This window comes from Bufo bufo, chromosome 1 (assembly GCF_905171765.1).
Source record: "Bufo bufo chromosome 1, aBufBuf1.1, whole genome shotgun sequence".
NCBI lineage: Eukaryota > Metazoa > Chordata > Amphibia > Anura > Bufonidae > Bufo > Bufo bufo.
This window is the reverse complement of record NC_053389.1, coordinates 594,652,295-594,671,878: the sequence shown is the minus strand read 5'-3', so window position 1 is coordinate 594,671,878 and position 19,584 is coordinate 594,652,295. Positions and strand designations below refer to the sequence as shown.

At 47.7% G+C, this 19,584-nt stretch overlaps 1 protein-coding gene across 1 annotated transcript in view; it reads right to left on the bottom strand.

Moving 5' to 3' along the window:
• Positions 1 to 17,481, bottom strand: part of RBM28 (RNA binding motif protein 28) — a 51,252-nt gene extending 33,771 nt beyond the window's left edge. Inside the window, exons 1-7 of the mRNA XM_040413514.1 lie at positions 17,295 to 17,481; positions 15,764 to 15,922; positions 15,579 to 15,670; positions 12,066 to 12,141; positions 1,900 to 1,992; positions 808 to 876; positions 514 to 715 (exon numbers count right to left, since the gene is read on the bottom strand). Coding sequence (XP_040269448.1) covers positions 514 to 715; positions 808 to 876; positions 1,900 to 1,992; positions 12,066 to 12,141; positions 15,579 to 15,670; positions 15,764 to 15,922; positions 17,295 to 17,412 — 809 coding nt within the window. The 5' untranslated portion in view covers positions 17,413 to 17,481. The remainder of the gene's footprint in view (positions 1 to 513; positions 716 to 807; positions 877 to 1,899; positions 1,993 to 12,065; positions 12,142 to 15,578; positions 15,671 to 15,763; positions 15,923 to 17,294) is intronic.
• Between the last annotated feature and the right edge of the window lie 2,103 nt (positions 17,482 to 19,584).

Below are 19,584 nucleotides of genomic sequence, written 5' to 3'. Positions count from 1 at the left end.
TCTCCCATAATAGTGTCATGCACAGTTCAAACCCACCAAAAGCAAACCTTTTGGTTAAAAATATTTTTTTTCTTATTTTCCTCCTTAAAAACCTAGGTGCGTCTTATGGGCCGGTGCGTCTTATAGGGCGAAAAATACGGTAAGCAGCAATAAAAGAAACCATAGCATATTAAATATTTAAAAGCATACCCTCATCTGGCCTGTCACCAGAGAGTACCATAAGTATATTGCAGATGTTAGATTGTGAGCCCCATTGGGGACAGTTTGATGCTAATGTCTGTAAAGCGCTGCAGAATATGTCAGCGCTATATAAGTGCATCTAATAAATAAAATGTTAGTTTTACTGAATAATCGGTGTGCGAGTGCTTGATGATTAGCAAAACTGTTCATTTAATAGTGGAACGACGTACCAAAGGAAAAAGCAATGCAGGCTGCAGAAGTGGTGTGAAGAATTACCCTAACAGGAGAGGGAATAATGCCCATCGTTTTTCATGGCAATTACCTATTACTTACACTTTACTGCCTTTAGTTTTCTGTTGTGAAGTTTCCTGCTCATCTTCGGACTCCTCTTTCTGAGTGCTATCATCCTCACTTAAATCATCTTCTTCCTCTTCGTCTGCATCTTTCAGTGAAGTGTCATCTTTGTCATCTGATAAATCTTCAGCATCTGCTAATGCTTCGGTCTGTGACAACTTCCCGCTACTTTTCTTGGTTTCTGGAATAAGTGTTAAAATGTAATAATTATTTGGATCTATCCAGTATTTTTTTAACCCCAGAACCTAGAAAAGAAACCCTGAGTTAACTTACCACTGGCTCCTCCCTGAGTTGCTGTGTATTTATCCTTTGCAACGGCCCAGTCAACAGCAACAGTTCGTCCTATGATACAAGAAGAAAATAAAAACTACATTAAAAAATTTATTCCCATATAGACCTTACAAATATTGCCTAGTTTCCAACACGGGAGTCATCAAAGTCACACTACAACAATGAGGCGACATTGTGTCTCTGTGTAGACCAGAAGTCAGTAAATGACAGATACTGACATTGCATGCCCCGAATTATTGCTGATCCACCGAGTATACAGAACCCCATCTTTCTTGTTTAAAATTGGGGTTTGAGCAGATGCCTCATGCCCACGATGTGGACAGTGCCCAAAGTCTATAATTCACATGTTTTGGGAGTGGGATGAGCTCTCGAGCTTCTGGGCAGGGGTGATAAAAAGTATTAAAGATGCATACAGAATTGGAGTGCCATTTGGTCCTACGGCCTGGCTACTGGGGGCCATGATGTGCAGCACCTATTATTCCAAGCTCGGAAGCTAATAGCTCGGTACTGGATTCGTCCACAGCCTCCCTCTGTAGCTGAATTCCTTAATAGGATGAATGATATACTCAGTCTTGAAAGGGGGGTGTATGCAAAGAGGAAGTGCAAAGCCAAATCTACAACAATATGGGATAAGTGGTTCTCCCCCGGAGCCAGGTCCTCCTCCCCTGGGCTTGTCTAGACTTCCCTTGCGTTGGTGGGGGGCAGACCGGGCTGTGTGACTGGATATGGCAGGAATCTGAACAAGTTGGGCTGGAGAATAATTGAGGCGCCCTGACTGAGTAATTAGGTATGGATATGATTTTATTGATTATCAGATGATAAGTGTGATGAGGTGTGATACTTTTGTTACAAACGGCGGACCGTCTCTTGATAGGGGATGGGGGGGATTTGGGGGCTTACTTAATGACTCTGTATATCATTTTTATACATTGTTACAATATTACTTGTGAAGAAGAAGTCCCTATTGTTTATACAATTTTTCAAAATGTGCTTACTAAAAAATATCAGATTTAAAAAAAAGAAGTCAGTAAATGACAGTACACCGACATCCGTTCCATGTGGGAGTCTGCTCACCTTTTATGCTCTTCATATTTGTTCCTTTTAAAGCCTTGCTGGCTTCCAGCATGTTCTTAAACTGCACAAAGGCAAACCCTCTCATGTTCCCATCTGTTGGACAAAGCACAATCATTACTGGCGATCTTGTAAAGCTATGCGACTATACTAAGAAAGAGATAGCAGAACAGAAAATGAATAGCAGAAGGGGCCTATTCTGCCTGCAAACAGGGCGAAGGAAAACTGATTGCATCTGCAGAATGGAGACGGATAAAAATTACATTATTTACCAAGAGGTTGTTAAAGGGGTTTTCCAGGACTTTTATATTGATCCTTAAGGAGAAGTCATCAATATCTGATAAGTGGGAAACCAAGTCTGAATAATTTTAGTGGGACAACCCCTTTAAACTCTGCAGTCATAATGTGGGATCTGTTTTTCAGCACTGTCTTGAAAGGAGTAGATTACCACTGACTTTCAATAAGGTTATGATTATTTTATTGTTGAGCCTTCAGACGCATTTCGGGTCCATAGCAGCCCTTTCTTCAAACAAAATTAGCGTGCCAGAACCATGTAGCTGGGTTCACACAGTGCAGTAGTGTGACGTGCAGCACGCTTTCTGCAATTAACATTTTTGTCTGCATTTTTAACATGTTTTACCAGTAAATACTTCACAGTTAATAACCACATCACAAAACCGCTGTAATTCACAGTAAAATTACATTTATTCAACTTTGCTGCACGATGCACTACGGCACCATGTGAACCCAATCTTATAGTCATGCTAATCTCAGTAATAGCTTCCGCTAAACAGACCCTACAAACAGGTGGAATTTTTTAAAAATGACTTACTAGTAGGGATGAGCGAACCCAAACTGTATAGTTCGGGTTCGAACCGAATTTTGGGGTGTCCGTGACACGGACCCGAACCCGAACATTTTCGTAAAAGTCCGGGTTCGGGGCTTTTTGAAAGGCTGCAAAGCAGCCAATCAACAAGCGTCATACTACTTGCCCCAAGAGGCCATCACAGCCTTGCCTACTATTGGCATGGCTGTGATTGGCCAGTGCAGCATGTGACCCAGCCTCTATATAAGCTTGGGTCACGTAGCGCCGCACGTCACTCTGCTATGATCAGTATAGGGAGAGGTTTGCAGCTGCGACGTTAGGGCGAGATTAGGCAGATTAACTCCTCCAAAAGACTTCATTCTGTGATCGATCCGCAGCTGTGGATCATTGAAGTGCTAATATCGACTGCCCAGAGCGTTTTTAGATCACTTTTTTTCTGGGGTGATCGGCGGCCATTTTGTGACTTGTGGTGCGCCAGCACAAGCTATCACCAAGTGTATTTAACCATCAATAGTGTGGTTATTTTGTGCTATATCCTACATCAGCTGCAGGCTGAGCCTGTGTCACCGAAGTGCATTTAGCCATCAACAGTCTGGTTATTTTTTGGCCATATACTACATCAGCTGCAGGCTGAGCCTGTGTCACCTAAGTGCATTTAACCATCAACAGTCTGGTTATTTTTTGGCCATATACTACATCTGGTGCAGGCTGAGCCTGTGTCACCCAAGTGCATTTAACCATCAATAGTGTGGTTATTTTTTGGCCATATACTACATCAGGGGCAAGTTGAGCCTGTCACCCAGCGCCTAAAAAATAGACCTGACATTTCTATTCAACCAAATCTGCACTGTTTTAGCTGGTCAAGTTATTTGTAGTGACCGTAAAAGCACACTTTTTGTTCTGGGTTGAAAAACTATTCCCAAATTTGCCATTCTCAAAATAACTAGTTTCTAGTATATGAGGCCTACTTGAAATCTATCCCAAAAAGGATATCTTACATTGAAGGTGCTGATAGTGTAATTCAGAAAAACCTAAGACACACGCTACCGTGCAGATAGAAGTCTGATTCTGTGATTAAACCTATACCTGTCACACAGTGCAAAAAAAAAAACAGGTCTGACATTTCTATTCAAGCAAATCTGTACTGTTTTAGCTGGTCAAGTTATTTGTAGTCACCGTAAAAGCAGACTTTTTGTTCTGGGTTGAAAAACTATTCCCAAATTTGCCATTCTCAAAATAACTAGTTTCTGGTATATGAGGCCTACTTGAAATCTATCCCAAAAAGGATATCTTACATTGAAGGTGCTGATAGTGTCATTCAGAAAAACCTAAGACACACGCTACCGTGCAGATAGAAGTCTAATTCTGTGATTAAACCTATACCTGTCACACAGCGCAAAAAAAAACAGGCCTGACATTTCTATTCAACCAAATCTGTACTGTTTTAGGCTACTTTCACACTAGCGCTTGATCGGATCCGTTCTGAACGGATCCGATCATATTAATGCAGACGGAGGCTCCGTTCAGTACGGATCCGTCTGCATTAATAACTTAGAAAAATTTCTAAGTGCGAAAGTAGCCTGAGCGGATCCGTTCAGACTTTCAATGTAAAGTCAATGGGGGACGGATCCGCTTGAAGATTGAGCCATATGGTGTCATCTTCAAGCGGATCCGTTCCCATTGACTTACATTGTAAGTCTGGACGGATCCGCACGCCTCCGCACGGCCAGGCGGACACCCGAACGCTGCAAGCAGCATTCAGCTGTCCGCCTGGCCGTGCGGAGGCGAGCGGAGCGGAGGCTGAACGCCGCCAGACTGATGCAGTCTGAGCGGATCCGCATCCATTCAGACTGCATCAGGGCTGGACGGAAGCGTTCTGCTCCGCTCGTGAGCCCCTTCAAACGGAGCTCACGAGCGGACAGCAGAACGCTAGTGTGAAAGTAGCCTTAGCTGGTCAAGTTATTTGTAGTGACCGTAAAAGCACATTTTTTGTTCTGGGTTGAAAAACTATTCCCAAATTTGCCACTCTCAAAATTGTGGTGAACGGGAACAATGAGGAAAACATCTAATAAGGGACGCGGACGTGGACATGGTCGTGGTGGTGTTAGTGGACCCTCTGGTGCTGGGAGAGGACGTGGCCGTTCTGCCACAGCCACACGTCCTAGTGAACCAACTACCTCAGGTCCCAGTAGCCAGCAGAATTTACAGCGATATTTGGTGGGGCCCAATGCCGTTCTAAGGATGGTAAGGCCTGAGCAGGTACAGGCATTAGTCAATTGTGTGGCCGACAGTGGATCCAGCACGTTCACATTATCTCCCACCCAGTCTTCTGCAGAAAGCGCACAGATGGCGCATGAAAACCAAGCCCATCGGTCTGTCACATCACCCCCATGCATATCAGGGAAACTGTCTGAGCCTCAAGTTATGCAGCAGTCTCTTATGCTGTTTGAAGACTCTGCTGCCAGGGTTTCCCAAGGGCATCCACCTAGTCCTTCCCCAGGGGTGGAAGAGATAGAATGCCCTAACGCACAACCACTTATTTTTCCTGATGATGAGGACATGGGAATACCACCTCAGCACGTCTCTGATGATGACGAAACACAGGTGCCAACTGCTGCGTCTTTCTGCAGTGTGCAGACTGAACAGGAGGTCAGGGATCAAGACTGGGTGGAAGACGATGCAGGGGACGATGAGGTCCTAGACCCCACATGGAATGAAGGTCGTGCCACTGACTTTCACAGTTCGGAGGAAGAGGCAGTGGTGAGACCGAGCCAACAGCGTAGCAAAAGAGGGAGCAGTGGGCAAAATCAGAACACCCGCCGCCAAGAGACTCCGCCTGCTACTGACCGCCGCCATCTGGGACCGAGCACCCCAAAGGCAGCTTCAAGGAGTTCCCTGGCATGGCACTTCTTCAAACAATGTGCTGACGACAAGACCCGAGTGGTTTGCACGCTGTGCCATCAGAGCCTGAAGCGAGGCATTAATGTTCTGAACCTTAGCACAACCTGCATGACCAGGCACCTGCATGCAAAGCATGAACTGCAGTGGAGTAAACACCTTAAAAACAAGGAAGTCACTCAGGCTCCCCCTGCTACCTCTTCTGCTGCTGCCGCCTCGGCCTCTTCTGCTGCTGCTGCCGCCTCGGCCTCTTCTGCTGCTGCCGCCGCCTCGTCCTCTTCTGCTGCTGCTGCTGCCGCCTCGGCCTCTTCTGCTGCTGCTGCCGCCTCGGCCTCTTCTGCTGCTGCTGCCGCCTCGGCCTCTTCTGCTGCTGCTGCCGCCTCGGCCTCTTCTGCTGCTGCTGCCGCCTCGGCCTCTTCTGCTGCTGCTGCCGCCTCGGCCTCTTCTGCTGCTGCTGCCGCCTCGGCCTCTTCTGCTGCTGCTGCCGCCTCGGCCTCTTCTGCTGCTGCTGCCGCCTCGGCCTCTTCTGCTGCTGCTGCCGCCTCGGCCTCTTCTGCTGCTGCTGCCGCCTCGGCCTCTTCTGCTGCTGCTGCCGCCTCGGCCTCTTCTGCTGCTGCTGCCGCCTCGGCCTCTTCTGCTGCTGCTGCCGCCTCGGCCTCTTCTGCTGCTGCTGCCGCCTCGGCCTCTTCTGCTGCTGCTGCCGCCTCGGCCTCTTCTGCTGCTGCTGCCGCCTCGGCCTCTTCTGCTGCTGCTGCCGCCTCGGCCTCTTCTGCTGCTGCTGCCGCCTCGGCCTCTTCTGCTGCTGCTGCCGCCTCGGCCTCTTCTGCTGCTGCTGCCGCCTCGGCCTCTTCTGCTGCTGCTGCCGCCTCGGCCTCTTCTGCTGCTGCTGCCGCCTCGGCCTCTTCTGCTGCTGCTGCCGCCTCGGCCTCTTCTGCTGCTGCTGCCGCCTCGGCCTCTTCTGCTGCTGCTGCCGCCTCGGCCTCTTCTGCTGCTGCTGCCGCCTCGGCCTCTTCTGCTGCTGCTGCTGCCGCCTCGGCCTCTTCTGCTGCTGCTGCTGCCGCCTCGGCCTCTTCTGCTGCTGCTGCTGCCGCCTCGGCCTCTTCTGCTGCTGCTGCTGCCGCCTCGGCCTCTTCTGCTGCTGCTGCCGCCTCGGCCTCTTCTGCTGCTGCTGCCGCCTCGGCCTCTTCTGCTGCTGCTGCCGCCTCGGCCTCTTCTGCTGCCGCCTCGGCCTCTTCTGCTGCTGCTGCCGCTGCCGCCTCGGCCTCTTCTGCTGCTGCTGCCGCCGCCTCGGCCTCTTCCTTTGGAGGAACGTTGGCACCTGCCGCCCAGCAAACATGGGATGTACCACCAACACCACCACCTGCGTCACCAAGCATCTCAACCATGTCACACGGCAGCGTTCAGCTCTCCATCTCACAAACATTTGAGAGAAAGCGTAAATTCCCACCTAGCCACCCTCGATCCCTGGCCCTGAATGCCAGCATTTCTAAACTACTGGCCTATGAAATGCTGTCATTTAGGCTGGTGGACACACACAGCTTCAAACAGCTCATGTCACTTGCTGTCCCACAGTATGTTGTTCCCAGCCGCCACTACTTCTCCAAGAGAGCCGTGCCTTCCCTGCACAAACAAGTGTCCGATAAAATCAAGTGTGCACTGCGCAACGCCATCTGTGGCAAGGTCCACCTAACCACAGATACGTGGACCAGTAAGCACGGCCAGGGACGATATATCTCCCTAACTGCACACTGGGTAAATGTAGTGGCGGCTGGGCCCCAGGCGGAGAGCTGTTTGGAGCACGTCCTTCCGCCGCCAAGGATCGCAGGGCAACATTCTTTGCCTCCTGTCTCCTCCTCCTCCTACTCAGCTTCCTCCTCCTCTTCTTCCACCTGCTCATCCAGTCAACCACACACCTTCACCACCAACTTCAGCACAGCCCGGGGTAAACGTCAGCAGGCCATTCTGAAACTCATATGTTTGGGGGACAGGCCCCACACCGCACAGGAGTTGTGGCGGGGTATAGAACAGACCGACGAGTGGTTGCTGCCGGTGAGCCTCAAGCCCGGCCTGGTGGTGTGCGATAATGGGCGAAATCTCGTTGCAGCTCTGGGACTAGCCGGTTTGACGCACATCCCTTGCCTGGCGCATGTGCTAAATTTGGTGGTGCAGAAGTTCATTCGCAACTACCCCGACATGTCAGAGCTGCTGCATAAAGTGCGGGCCGTCTGTTCGCGCTTCCGGCGTTCACACCCTGCCGCTGCTCGCCTGTCTGCGCTACAGCGTAACTTCGGCCTTCCCGCTCACCGCCTCAAATGCGACGTGCCCACCAGGTGGAACTCCACCTTGCATATGCTGGACAGACTGTTCGAGCAGCAGCAGGCCATAGTGGAGTTTCAGCTGCAGCACGCACGGGTCAGTCGCACTGCGGATCAGACACACTTCACCACCAATGACTCGGCCTCCATGCGAGACCTGTGTGCCCTGTTGCGTTGTTTCGAGTACTCCACCAACATGGCCAGTGGCGATGACGCCGTTATCAGCGTTACAATACCACTTCTATGTCTCCTTGAGAAAACACTTAGGGCGATGATGGAAGAGGAGGTGGCCCAGGAGGAAGAGGAGGAAGAGGGGTCATTTTTAGCACTTTCAGGCCAGTCTCTTCGAAGTGACTCAGAGGGAGGCTTTTTGCAACACCAGAGGCCAGGTACAAATGTGGCCAGACAGGGCCCACTACTGGAGGACGAGGATGAGGTGGAGGAGGATGAGGATGAAGCATGTTCACTGGTGCGTGGCTGGGGGGAAACTCAGGACGATGACGATACGCCTCCCACAGAGGACAGCTTGTCCTTACCTCTGGGCAGCCTGGCACACATGAGCGACTACATGCTGCAGTGCCTGCGCAACGACAGCAGAGTTGCCCACATTTTAACGTGTGCGGACTACTGGGTTGCCACCCTGCTGGATCCCCGGTACAAAGACAATGTGCCCACCTTACTTCCTACACTGGAGCGTGATAGGAAGATGCGCGAGTACAAGCGCACGTTGGTAGACGCGCTACTGAGAGCATTCCCAAATGTCACAGGGGAACCAGTGGAAGCCCAAGGCGAAGGCAGAGGAGGAGCAAGAGGTCGCCAACGCAGCTGTGTCACGGCCAGCTCCTCTGAGGGCAGGGTTAGCATGGCAGAGATGTGGAAAAGTTTTGTCAACACGCCACAGCTAACTGCACCACCACCTGATACGGAACGTGTTAGCAGGAGGCAACATTTCACTAACATGGTGGAACAGTACCTGTGCACACCCCTCCACGTACTGACTAATGGTTCGGCCCCATTCAACTTCTGGGTCTCCAAATTGTCCACGTGGCCAGAGCTAGCCTTTTATGCCTTGGAGGTGCTGGCCTGCCCGGCGGCCAGCGTTTTGTCTGAACGTGTATTCAGCACGGCAGGGGGCGTCATTACAGACAAACACTGCCGCCTGTCTACAGCCAATGTGGACAAGCTGACGTTCATAAAAATGAACCAGGCATGGATCCCACAGGACCTGTCCATCCCTTGTGCAGATTAGATATTACCGTATTTTTCGCTTTATAAGACGCACTTTTTTCCCCCCAAAAGTGGGGGGGAAATGGCAGTGCGTCTTATAAAGCGAACACTGCCATGTTTACATTGCTGACGCTGATACATCGCAAGCCGCGATGTATCAGAGGGGTGGGAGGAGGGGACGGAGGCTGGCAACACTCGCGGCGGGGCCCGATGCAGTCACTGTACTGTAATACATCGGGCCCCGCTCACGGCAATTATCACATGTAAAGAAAGCAGAGTGTAATGAAGCCTTTTTCATATGTAAAGTCTATTATCTTCAAGCAGTATCTCTGCTTTTAACTAGGGCAATCCTCTGTAGTAGTACACCTTACTATGAAAGCGGCAGGCAGGGCGGCAGCGTAATCTCGCGATGCTCACTCATTCACGCTCCTCCCACTTCCTTCATGAATGAGTGAGCATCGCGAGATTACGCTGCCGCCCTGCCTGCCGCTTTCATAGTAAGGTGTACTACTACAGAGGTTTGCCCTAGTTAAAAGCAGAGATACTGCTTGAAGATAATAGACTTTACATATGAAAAAGGCTTCATTACACTCTGCTTTCTTCTATAACAGTACTCACTATGAAAGCAGCGGTCCAGCCGGCGCGTGACGTCACTCACTCGGTCATGCTCCTCCCACTTCATTAATGAAGCTGGCAGGAGCGTGACTGACTGAGTGACGTCACGTGCTGGCCGGACTGCTGCTTTCATAGTGAGTACTGTTATAGAAGAAAGCAGAGCCATTAAAAGATTTTACATATAAAGTCTGTGTGCACTGTGGCGTAATGGGGGTCACTATTCACACAGGACAATATACTGTGACACATATGATACTGTGACCAGCATAAGATCATCTTATGCTGGTCACAGTATCATATGTGTCACAGTATATTGCCCCTGTGTGAATAGTGACCCCCATTACATAAGATGCTATATATGATGCTACATCCCCCTCATAACAATGCGTCATCCACAGGTCCCCCCATAACAGTGCGTCATCCACAGGTCCCCCCATAACAGTGCGTCATCCACAGGTCCCCCCATAACAGTGCGTCATCCACAGGTCCCACCATAACAGTGCGTCATCCACAGGTCCCCCCATAACAGTGCGTCATCCACAGACCACCATTAGTTCAAAACCCAGCAAAAGCACACCTTTTTGGTTCAAATATTTTTTTTCTTATTTTCCTCCTCAAAAATCGTCTTATCATCAGGTGCGTCTTATAAAGCGAAAAATATGGTAACTACCTCCCCTTAACAATACATTATTCTACTCCAGGGCACTTCCTCATTCAATACTATTTTTAATTTCATTTTACCATTATATTGCGGGGCAACCCAAAGTTGAATGAACCTCTCCTCTGTCTGGGTGCCGGGGCCTAAATGTGTGACAGTGGCCTGTTCCAGTGGTGGGTGACGTGAAGCCTGATTCTCTGCTATGACATGAAGACTTATTCTGTGCTGACATGAAGCCAGATTCTCTGTTACGCGACCTCTCTCCTCTGCCTGGGCCTAAATATGTGACAGTGGCCTGTTCCAGTGGTGGGTGACGTGAAGCCAGATTCTCTGCTATGACATGAAGACAGATTCTGTGCTGACATAAGGCCAGATTCTCTGTTACGGGACCTCTCTCCTCTGCCTGGGTGCCTGGGCCTAAATGTGTGACAGTGGCCTGTTCCAGTGGTGGGTGACGTGAAGCCTGATTCTCTGCTATGACATGAAGACAGATTCTGTGCTGACATAAGGCCAGATTCTCTGTTACGGGACCTCTCTCCTCTGCCTGGGCCTAAATGTGTGACAGTGGCCTGTTCCAGTGGTGGGTGACGTGAAGCCTGATTCTCTGCTATGACATGAAGACAGATTCTGCGCTGACATAAGGCCAGATTCTCTGTAACGGGACCGCTCTCCTCTGTCTGGGTGCCAGGGCCTAAATATGTGACAGTGGCCTCTTCCAGTGGTGGGTGACATGAAGCCAGATTCTCTGCTATGGCATGAAGAGACTGATTCTCTGCTGACATGAAGCCAGATTCTTTGCTATGGCATGAAGAGACTGATTCTCTGCTGACGTGAAGCCAGATTCTCTGCTATGGGACCTCTGTCCAATTGATATTGGGTCATTTTTTTTATTTTTATTTTAATTCATTTCCCTATCCACATTTGTTTGCAGGGGATTTACCTACATGTTGCTGCCTTTTGCAGCCCTCTAGCTCTTTCCTGGGCTGTTTTACAGCCTTTTTAGTGCCCAAAAGTTCGGGTCCCCATTGACTTCAATGGGGTTCGGGTTCGGGACGAAGTTCGGTTCGGGTTCGGGTCCGGATCCCGAACATTTCCGGGAAGTTCGGCCGAACTTCTCGAACTCGAACATCCAGGTGTTCGCTCAACTCTACTTACTAGTTCTGTGCAGTCACATGGTGTGCCACACGATCTACCAGGGATCCCTCAGCAGCTCTAAATCAGGGAATGTGACATACACTCCCATTATTGGGACATGGACTGCATCACACGACCCCTTCCAGAGCAGAGGCTGATCAAGAGGGATCATGTAATACATCATCACACATGTTCTTCGGTCTGTCACAGTGACAGCTTCTCTTATTTGTATCCTCTACAGATTTAACTCCTTGTAAAATATAATACTGGCATAGAGATTATTGATCCAGGGATCGGGAAGGAAGTGTGATCTCCCTTTCTGGTGAACCGGGTCTCTCCCTTACTCTGGATCCACAGGGGTTTGTAAGTAGAAAATGGTTGAACACGATGGACAATCCACTAAACACAAAAAATCTACAATTATGCAGCAATAAAGAGTTTTCTTTAACTTTTTTTTTTTTTTTTTTTTTTTTAAGGCAATCAACACCAATCAAACCTGGCTTTTTTGGAATGTTGACCTCCATCACAGATCCAAAGGTCGAAAAATGTGTCTTGAGATCTTCTTCAGAGCTCTGTTATTGGAAATAATGTCAGCCGATTAGCACAACATATTGAATCCAGACATAAAAAGTGTACACATAAGTACAATGTGGTAAAAGGGGTTGTCCTGATTCAGAGCTGAACCTGGACATATCTCCCTTTTCACCCAGGCAGCCCCCCTGACATGAGCATTTCATGCTCCGCTGCTCTCCTTTGCCCTGCGCTGAATCGTGCAGAGCAAAGGCATTTCTGGAGATCCGGTGACTTACCGGGATCTCAATGGGGAAAGTTAAGTGGAGACTTTCGCCTAGCAGCGAGCCTGGCTCTAATAGGCGGGCTTTAGCGCTGCCCTATCCTGTAAAAGGGCTAGGGCAGCGTTAAGGCCAACCCATCAGTGCCTGTGATGTCACCGGGAAAGCCGCTAGGCGGAAGCCTCCACCTAGCAGTCCCTATGGAAAGCCAGGTACATCACTCGATCTCCAGAAATGCCTTTTCCCTGCGCAATTCTGCGCAGGGCAAAGGAGAGCATCGGAGCACTCCATATGCTGTCCGCATCTGTTGCTCCGTAAAAAAAATATAACCTGTCCTATTCTTGATCGCGCTTTGCGGACAAAAATAGGCAGTTATATTAACCCCTTAAGGACTCTTTCACTTAAGGACCCTATTTCACCTTAAGGACTTGGCCATTTTTTGCAAATCTGACCAGTGTCACTTTAAGTGCTGATAACTTTAAAACGCTTTGACTTATCCAGGCCATTCTGAGATTGTTTTTTCGTCACATATTGTACTTCATGACACTGGTAAAATGAAGTAAAAAAAAATCTTTTTTATTTATAAAAAAATTCCAAATTTACCCAAAATTTGTAAAAAATTGCAAGTTTCCAAGTTTCAATTTCTCTACTTCTATAATACATAGTAATACCTCCAAAATAGTTATTACTTTACATTCCCCATATGTCTACTTCATGTTTGGACCATTTCGGGAATGATATTTTATTTTTTGGGGATGTTACAAGGCTAAGAAGTTTAGAAGCAAATCTTAAAATTTTTTTGAAAATTTCTGAAAAATTTCAGGGACCAGTTCAGGTCTGAAGTCACTTTGCGAGGCTTACATAATAGAAACCACCCAAAAATGACCCCATTCTATAAACTACACCCCTCAAGGTATTCAAAACTGATTTTACAAACTTTTTTAACCCTTTAGGTGTTCCACAAGAATTAATGGAATATAGAGATACAATTTCAAAATTTCACTTTTTTGGCAGATTTTCCATTTTAATATTTTTTTTCCAGTTACAAAGCAAGGGTTAACAGCCAAACCAAACTCAATATTTTTAGCCCTGATTCTGTAGTTTACAGAAACACCCCATATGTGGTCGTAAACCACTGTACGGGCACACGGCAGGGCGCAGAAGGAAAGGAATGCCATACGGTTTTTGGAAGGCAGATTTTGCTGGACTGGTTTTTTTGACACCATGTCCCATTTGAAGCCCCCCTGATGCACCCCTAGAGTAGAAACTCCAAAAAAGTGACCCCATTTTAGAAACTACGGGATAGGGTGGAAGTTTTGTTGGTACTAGTTTAGGGTACATATGATTTTTGGTTGCTCTATATTACACTTTTTGTGAGGCAAGGTAACAATAAATAGCTGTTTTGGCACAGTTTTTATTTTTTGTTATTTACAACATTCATCTGACAGGTTAGATCATGTGATATTTTTATAGACCAGGTTGTCACGGACGCGGCGATACCTAATATGTATACTTTCTTTTTATTTATGTAAGTTTTACACAATGATTTCTTTTTTTAAACAAAAAAAATCATGTTTTAGTGTTTCCATAGTCTGAGAGCCATAATTTTTTCAGTTTTTGGGCGATTACCTTGAGTAGGGTATGATTTTTGCGGGATGAGATGACGGTTTTATTGGCACTATTTTGGGGTGCGTGTGACTTTTTGATCGCTTGCTATTACACTTTTTGTGATGTATGGTGACAAAAAATTGTTTATCTAGCACAGTTTTTATTTTTTACGGTGTTCACCTGAGGCTTTAGGTCATTTGATATTTTTATAGAGCCGGTCGATACGGACGCGGCGATACCTAATATGTATACTTTTTTTTTTTTTAATTTAAGTTTTACACAATAACAGCTTTTTTAAAACAAAATAAAATGATGTTTTAATGTCTCCATATTCTGAGCAATAGTTTCTTTAATTTTATGGCGATTGTCTCAGGTAGGGGCTCATTTTTTGCGGGATGAGGTGACCGTTAGATTGGTCTTATTTTGGTGGGCAAACGCCTTTTTGATCGCTTGCTGTTGCACTTTTTGTGATGTAAGGTGACAAAAAAATGGTTTATTTAGCAGAGTTTTTATTTTTTATGGTGTTCATCTGAGGGGTTAGGTCATGTGATATGTTTATAGAGCCGGTCGATACGGACGCGGCGATACCTAATATGTATACTTTTTTTTTTTTCCTATAATTTACCAATTTTTTTTTTTACTTTATTTGGGGAAAATGACGTTTTTGTTCATTTTTACTTGAAACTTTAAATTTTTTGGGGGGAAAACTTTATTTTTTCAACTTTTTTTTTCACTTTCTTTTTTGTCCCACTTTGGGACTTGAACTTTTGGGGGTCTAATCCTTTACAATGCATTCCAATACTTCTGTATTGGAATGCATTGGCTGTATGAGTAATACTGTGTGTATTACTCATACAGCTTCCGGCCTGTGAGATCCAGGGGGCTGGATCTCACAGGCTCTCCACCGGAAGGCAGCGCAGATACCTCAGGAAGGCATCGCGCTGCCTTCCATGCCATCGGGTTCCCCCACAGTCCAATGGGGACCCGATGGCACCGCCGACCACCGCCACCGCACCAGGTAAAGCCGCAAACTGCAGGTCTGAATTGACCTGCGGTTTGCGGCGATCGCCGACAACGGGACCCCCTGCGCATTTAGCCGAGGTGCCTGCTCAATGATTTGAGCAGGCACCTTGTTCCGATCACCGCCTGCCGGGCGGCGGTGATCGGAACACCACATGACGTACCGGTACATCATGGGTCCTTAAGGACTCGGGAACCATGCCGTACCGATACGTCATGCGTCCCTAAGGGGTTAAAGGCTGTCCGTGCCGTTCCGCAAAATTGTGGAACGCACATGGAAGCAATCCGTGGTTTGCGGACCGCAAAACACACAACGGTCGTGGGCATGAGGCCTAATGGGAATACCCCTTTAAGCCACACACCTTTTCCTGCAAAGTCACGTCCCCTTGTGAAGCTAGATGCAGAGGATTTCCAGGTTCACTATCATTAGTAAATGTGGCCGCTGTGTGTGAATCCAGGGAGCTTGGGTAAAATATAACCCTAGTAATATATTATTGTATGAAAACTGCATTACGTTTTCTAGAAGACACTGACTGCCAACTCTAAAGAAGGTTTCACATTAAAACGCAGCCGACCACTTGGTACTGTACCTTAAAGCTCAGGTTCCGGATGATCAGTCTGGCTTTCTTGGGTGGCACTTTGACATCTTTAGGCTTGCTTTGCTTTGCTTGCTCAGTTGCATCTGGAACCAGAAGGATTATATTGGTTCTTTTTACCTTTGCTTACAGAAGAAACCATTGCTGCTTTCTATTTCCAACCCAACACTCAGATTTACCTTTCGCTTTAGCCTTTTTATCTTTTTCATGCAACTTTTTCTTGGCCACCATCACCTCAATTTTCTTCCCATCGTACTCCTTGATTTCCTTCATTGCTTTCTGTGCATCCTCCAACATAGAAAACGTGACATAGCCAAGACCACGACATTTTTCCGCCCCTGAAAGTACAAGTTAGCGTACTGTGAAGTCTACAGTCATATTAGTGCACTGGATAAAAGTCAAATCCTGCTTCGATCATGGTAAGGGCAAGGACCAAGCAGCTAAAAGGGTCCGTCAGACTTGGCACCCCCTCCTATCAGCTGTTTGTATTAGAGGTGGCGCTCCTACAATAACTGCTTCCTCTTCAGGATTACGCGGTGCGTCGTCTCGGAGGTGCAGTGTAATTCACTTGAATGGAGAAAGTACTTGCAATCAGACCGGACCGCTGCTGTAAGCGAGACCATGTGCAGCGTGATCTTCAAGTTGAACCAAAAGCACCATCTCCTCTTCAAACAGCTGATCGGCAGCGGTGCCGGTATTCGGACCTCCGGCGATCAGATATGGAGGATAGGTCATAGATAGGTACCCAATGCACAACCCCTTGCTACTTTCACACTCGTGTTTTGGTTTCCGTTTGTGAGATCCGTCAGGGGCTCTCACAAGCGGTCCAAAAGGATCAGTTTTGCCCTAATACATTCTGAATGGATAAGGGTCCGCTCAGAATGCATCAGTTTGCTTCTATTCAGTCTCCATTTCGCTCTGGAGGCGGACACTAAAACGCTGCTTGGAGGTGTCCGTCTGAGGAAACTGAGCCAAACGGATCCGTCCTGACACACAATGTAAGTCAATGGGGACGGATCCGTGTTCTATGACACAATCTGGCACAATAGAAAACGGATCCGTCCCTCATTGACTTTCAATGGTGTTCAAGACGGATCCGTCTTGGCTATGCTAAAGCTAATACAAACGGATCCGTTCTGAACGGACACATGCGGTTGTATTATCTGAACGAATCCGTCTGTGCAGATCCATGACGGATCCGCTCCAAATGCGAGTGTGAAAGTAGCCTAAAAGTGTTTGCGAGGGAATGGAGAAAAGACATAGAAAAGCCTTTATTGTAGTTGGATGGGGCAGGGTCATCCACTGGATTTCAGTAATAAAGTTTGAATGCTTTTCAATCACTGAGCGCACACGTGGCTAGGGGTCCCAGGAGACACCAGCTGGTGCTTTTACAGTAGCGGTCTTCTATATCGATGACCTATCCTCAGGATCAGTGGGGGTCTGACTACTGGCACCCCCATTATCAGCATTGGCAGTCATATCACTAGAACAGGACTGACTATATCTCACAGGCCCAGTAAGAGCCCCCTCCCCCCAGATACTGAAGGGTTATCCTGATGATGTGTCATCAATAGTTAAATCCTAGAAAACCAATATAATATATATCGGATGGCGTCTGCGGTGGGCTATGGACCCCAATGTCCTGATCAGAAGGCCCTGGCGGCTGTAGTGCTGCCCTCCGGTACGGCGTAGAACAGCTCTGCTCATTACCCTTTTCTCGAACCACGAAGCACTGGCGGAGGGGTCCACTCTCCCCAAAGATCTCCTCCAACCGCTCGCTGGTAGCATTTTCCGGGAGGCCCCGGACAAAAAGCGTGAGCCCCGCCATCCCTGTGTACACTTCAGGCTAAACCACGCGTCTCCTGGGCGCCGCCATTTTCCCCGGAAGTCCGTGTCGGTAATCATTCCCTGTGCTCTCCGCTGTCACTGCGCCTGTGGTTCCGGCACCGCGATAGTTCCTTGTTGACCTGATTAATAATAGGGCAATGCTTGTCGCTGAATACACTACCCGTAATACCCAGATATGAACTAGTCCCTGGGATCTAGAAGCGGTATTGGTGCGGTAGTGGGATAACAGGGGTGGTTATAAAATTATCAGTTCCGGGTGAGCACAAAATGGCTGACTGACTGAACAATATATGTATGAAGAGGATAGCAACATGCACATTAGGACATCTCTTACAGGGAAGATGTAACTGTGCAAACTATTACACAGAATAATATGCCAGTATATCCCATTATAACAACGTCATCCGGTATAATGACAATACGGGTGGGGACACGTGGTAACGTAACTACACAAACGGTTTGCGCAGTTGTGACAGGGTGTACTCCCTCAGGGCGGGGGTCAGTGCAGTGGAAAGGCGATTTCAACTTGTAATATAACTTGCAGGGTTGAGTGAATCGGGTTCGCAATGCTGTATCCAAACCCGATTCTTTTAAAAACTACCTGTCACCGGGATTTTGTGTATAGAGCTGAGGACATGGGTTGCTAGATGGCCACTAGCACATCCACAATACCCGGTCCCCATAGCTCTGTGTGCTTTTATTGTGTAAAAAAAACAAATTGATAGATATGCAAATTAACCTTAAATGAGTCCAGCATCGCTCCGAATCTCCTCCTTGCTCCCCGACGTCAGAAAGCCAGAGCGCCGTAATCTCGCGATGCGCAAGCTAGTGCAAGCGCAGTTTATTCCCTGAGGCGGATGCCAGCACAGGGAAGGAACACTATGCCGACACTGCGCATGTGCTAGCTCGCACATCGCAAGATTACGGCGCTCTAACTTTGTGACCTCGGGGAGCAAGGAGGAGATTCGGAAGATGCGGGGCGGTGCTGGGCTCCTTCACATTGGACTCATCTCAGGGAGAGTGTCTCATCTAAGATTAATTTGCATATCTATCAAATCATTTTTATTACACAATAAAAGCACAGAGAGCTATGGGGACTGGGTATTGCGGATGTGCTAGCGGCCCATGTCCTCAGCTCTATACCCAAAATCCAGATGACAGGTTCCCTTTAAGAATATTAGCCCCATCCTACTGTAAATTGTATGGCCTCGGAGGTCTTTCTGAAGCTCAGCAAATATCGCAAGACTTACTTCCTCTCGCCTCTATCACGTGTCACTTTGTTTACTTGCCTCAATTACTGTATCAAAATCGGCTTCTTTAATGAGGCACAAAGCAGAGTTTGGCTTAGTATTGTGATACAGTAATTTATGCAAATAAACAAAATGACGCATGATAGAGGTGAGACAAAGTAATTCTCGCGATATTTGCTGAAGGCCATACATTTTAGAGTAGTACGGAGCCAATATTGTTAATGAAGTTTTCAAATGAATCAGGTTCAGATAGAGCAACACAAATCCGATTTGCTCAATCATAATAACTTGTCCAGCAGAAGTTTGTACAATGTGTAGTTTCTATCCCCAGACGATGAGGCATGGTGAGGTGAGGTACCTCCAGTGTGCTATCTTGCTGATGACTCTCCCTGGAACCTCTGGCTAACATCTGTATGCTGGTACTTGTGGATATAAGTGTCCACTGTGTAATGCAGGCTTTGAGTTGATCTGGCCTGGATGTTATCTAGGGTGTCTGAGCCATATCCCCTCACCTACAGCAGGGTCTCTAAAGATGTGACTTGCTGGCCACTCTGCTGACTATATAACGCTGTCGCTTTTGAGAAAGTCATATCTTTTCAGGTTTCTTGGTGTTCTTGCAGTCTCTGTGGAGTAGTGGTCTCACAGGAGAATAAGATATCTTGCTGGTCCCTAGGAGTAGGAGCAATTGGACATGCTTCCCTCCTCTTCAGTGACCTAGCTAGAACTCCCTCTCCTGGTAGGAAGCAGGATCAGCCCACTCCTACTAAGAGGGGAGGAACAGGCTGGTTAACCCTGTCCCTGCCAACCATATCTCTTAATTGCTGCTGTACATAACAGAACAATCGTAGATCCCCCCAGGTCTGTGGTACAGTACAAGGAAGTTCCCCCTTATTACATTACTA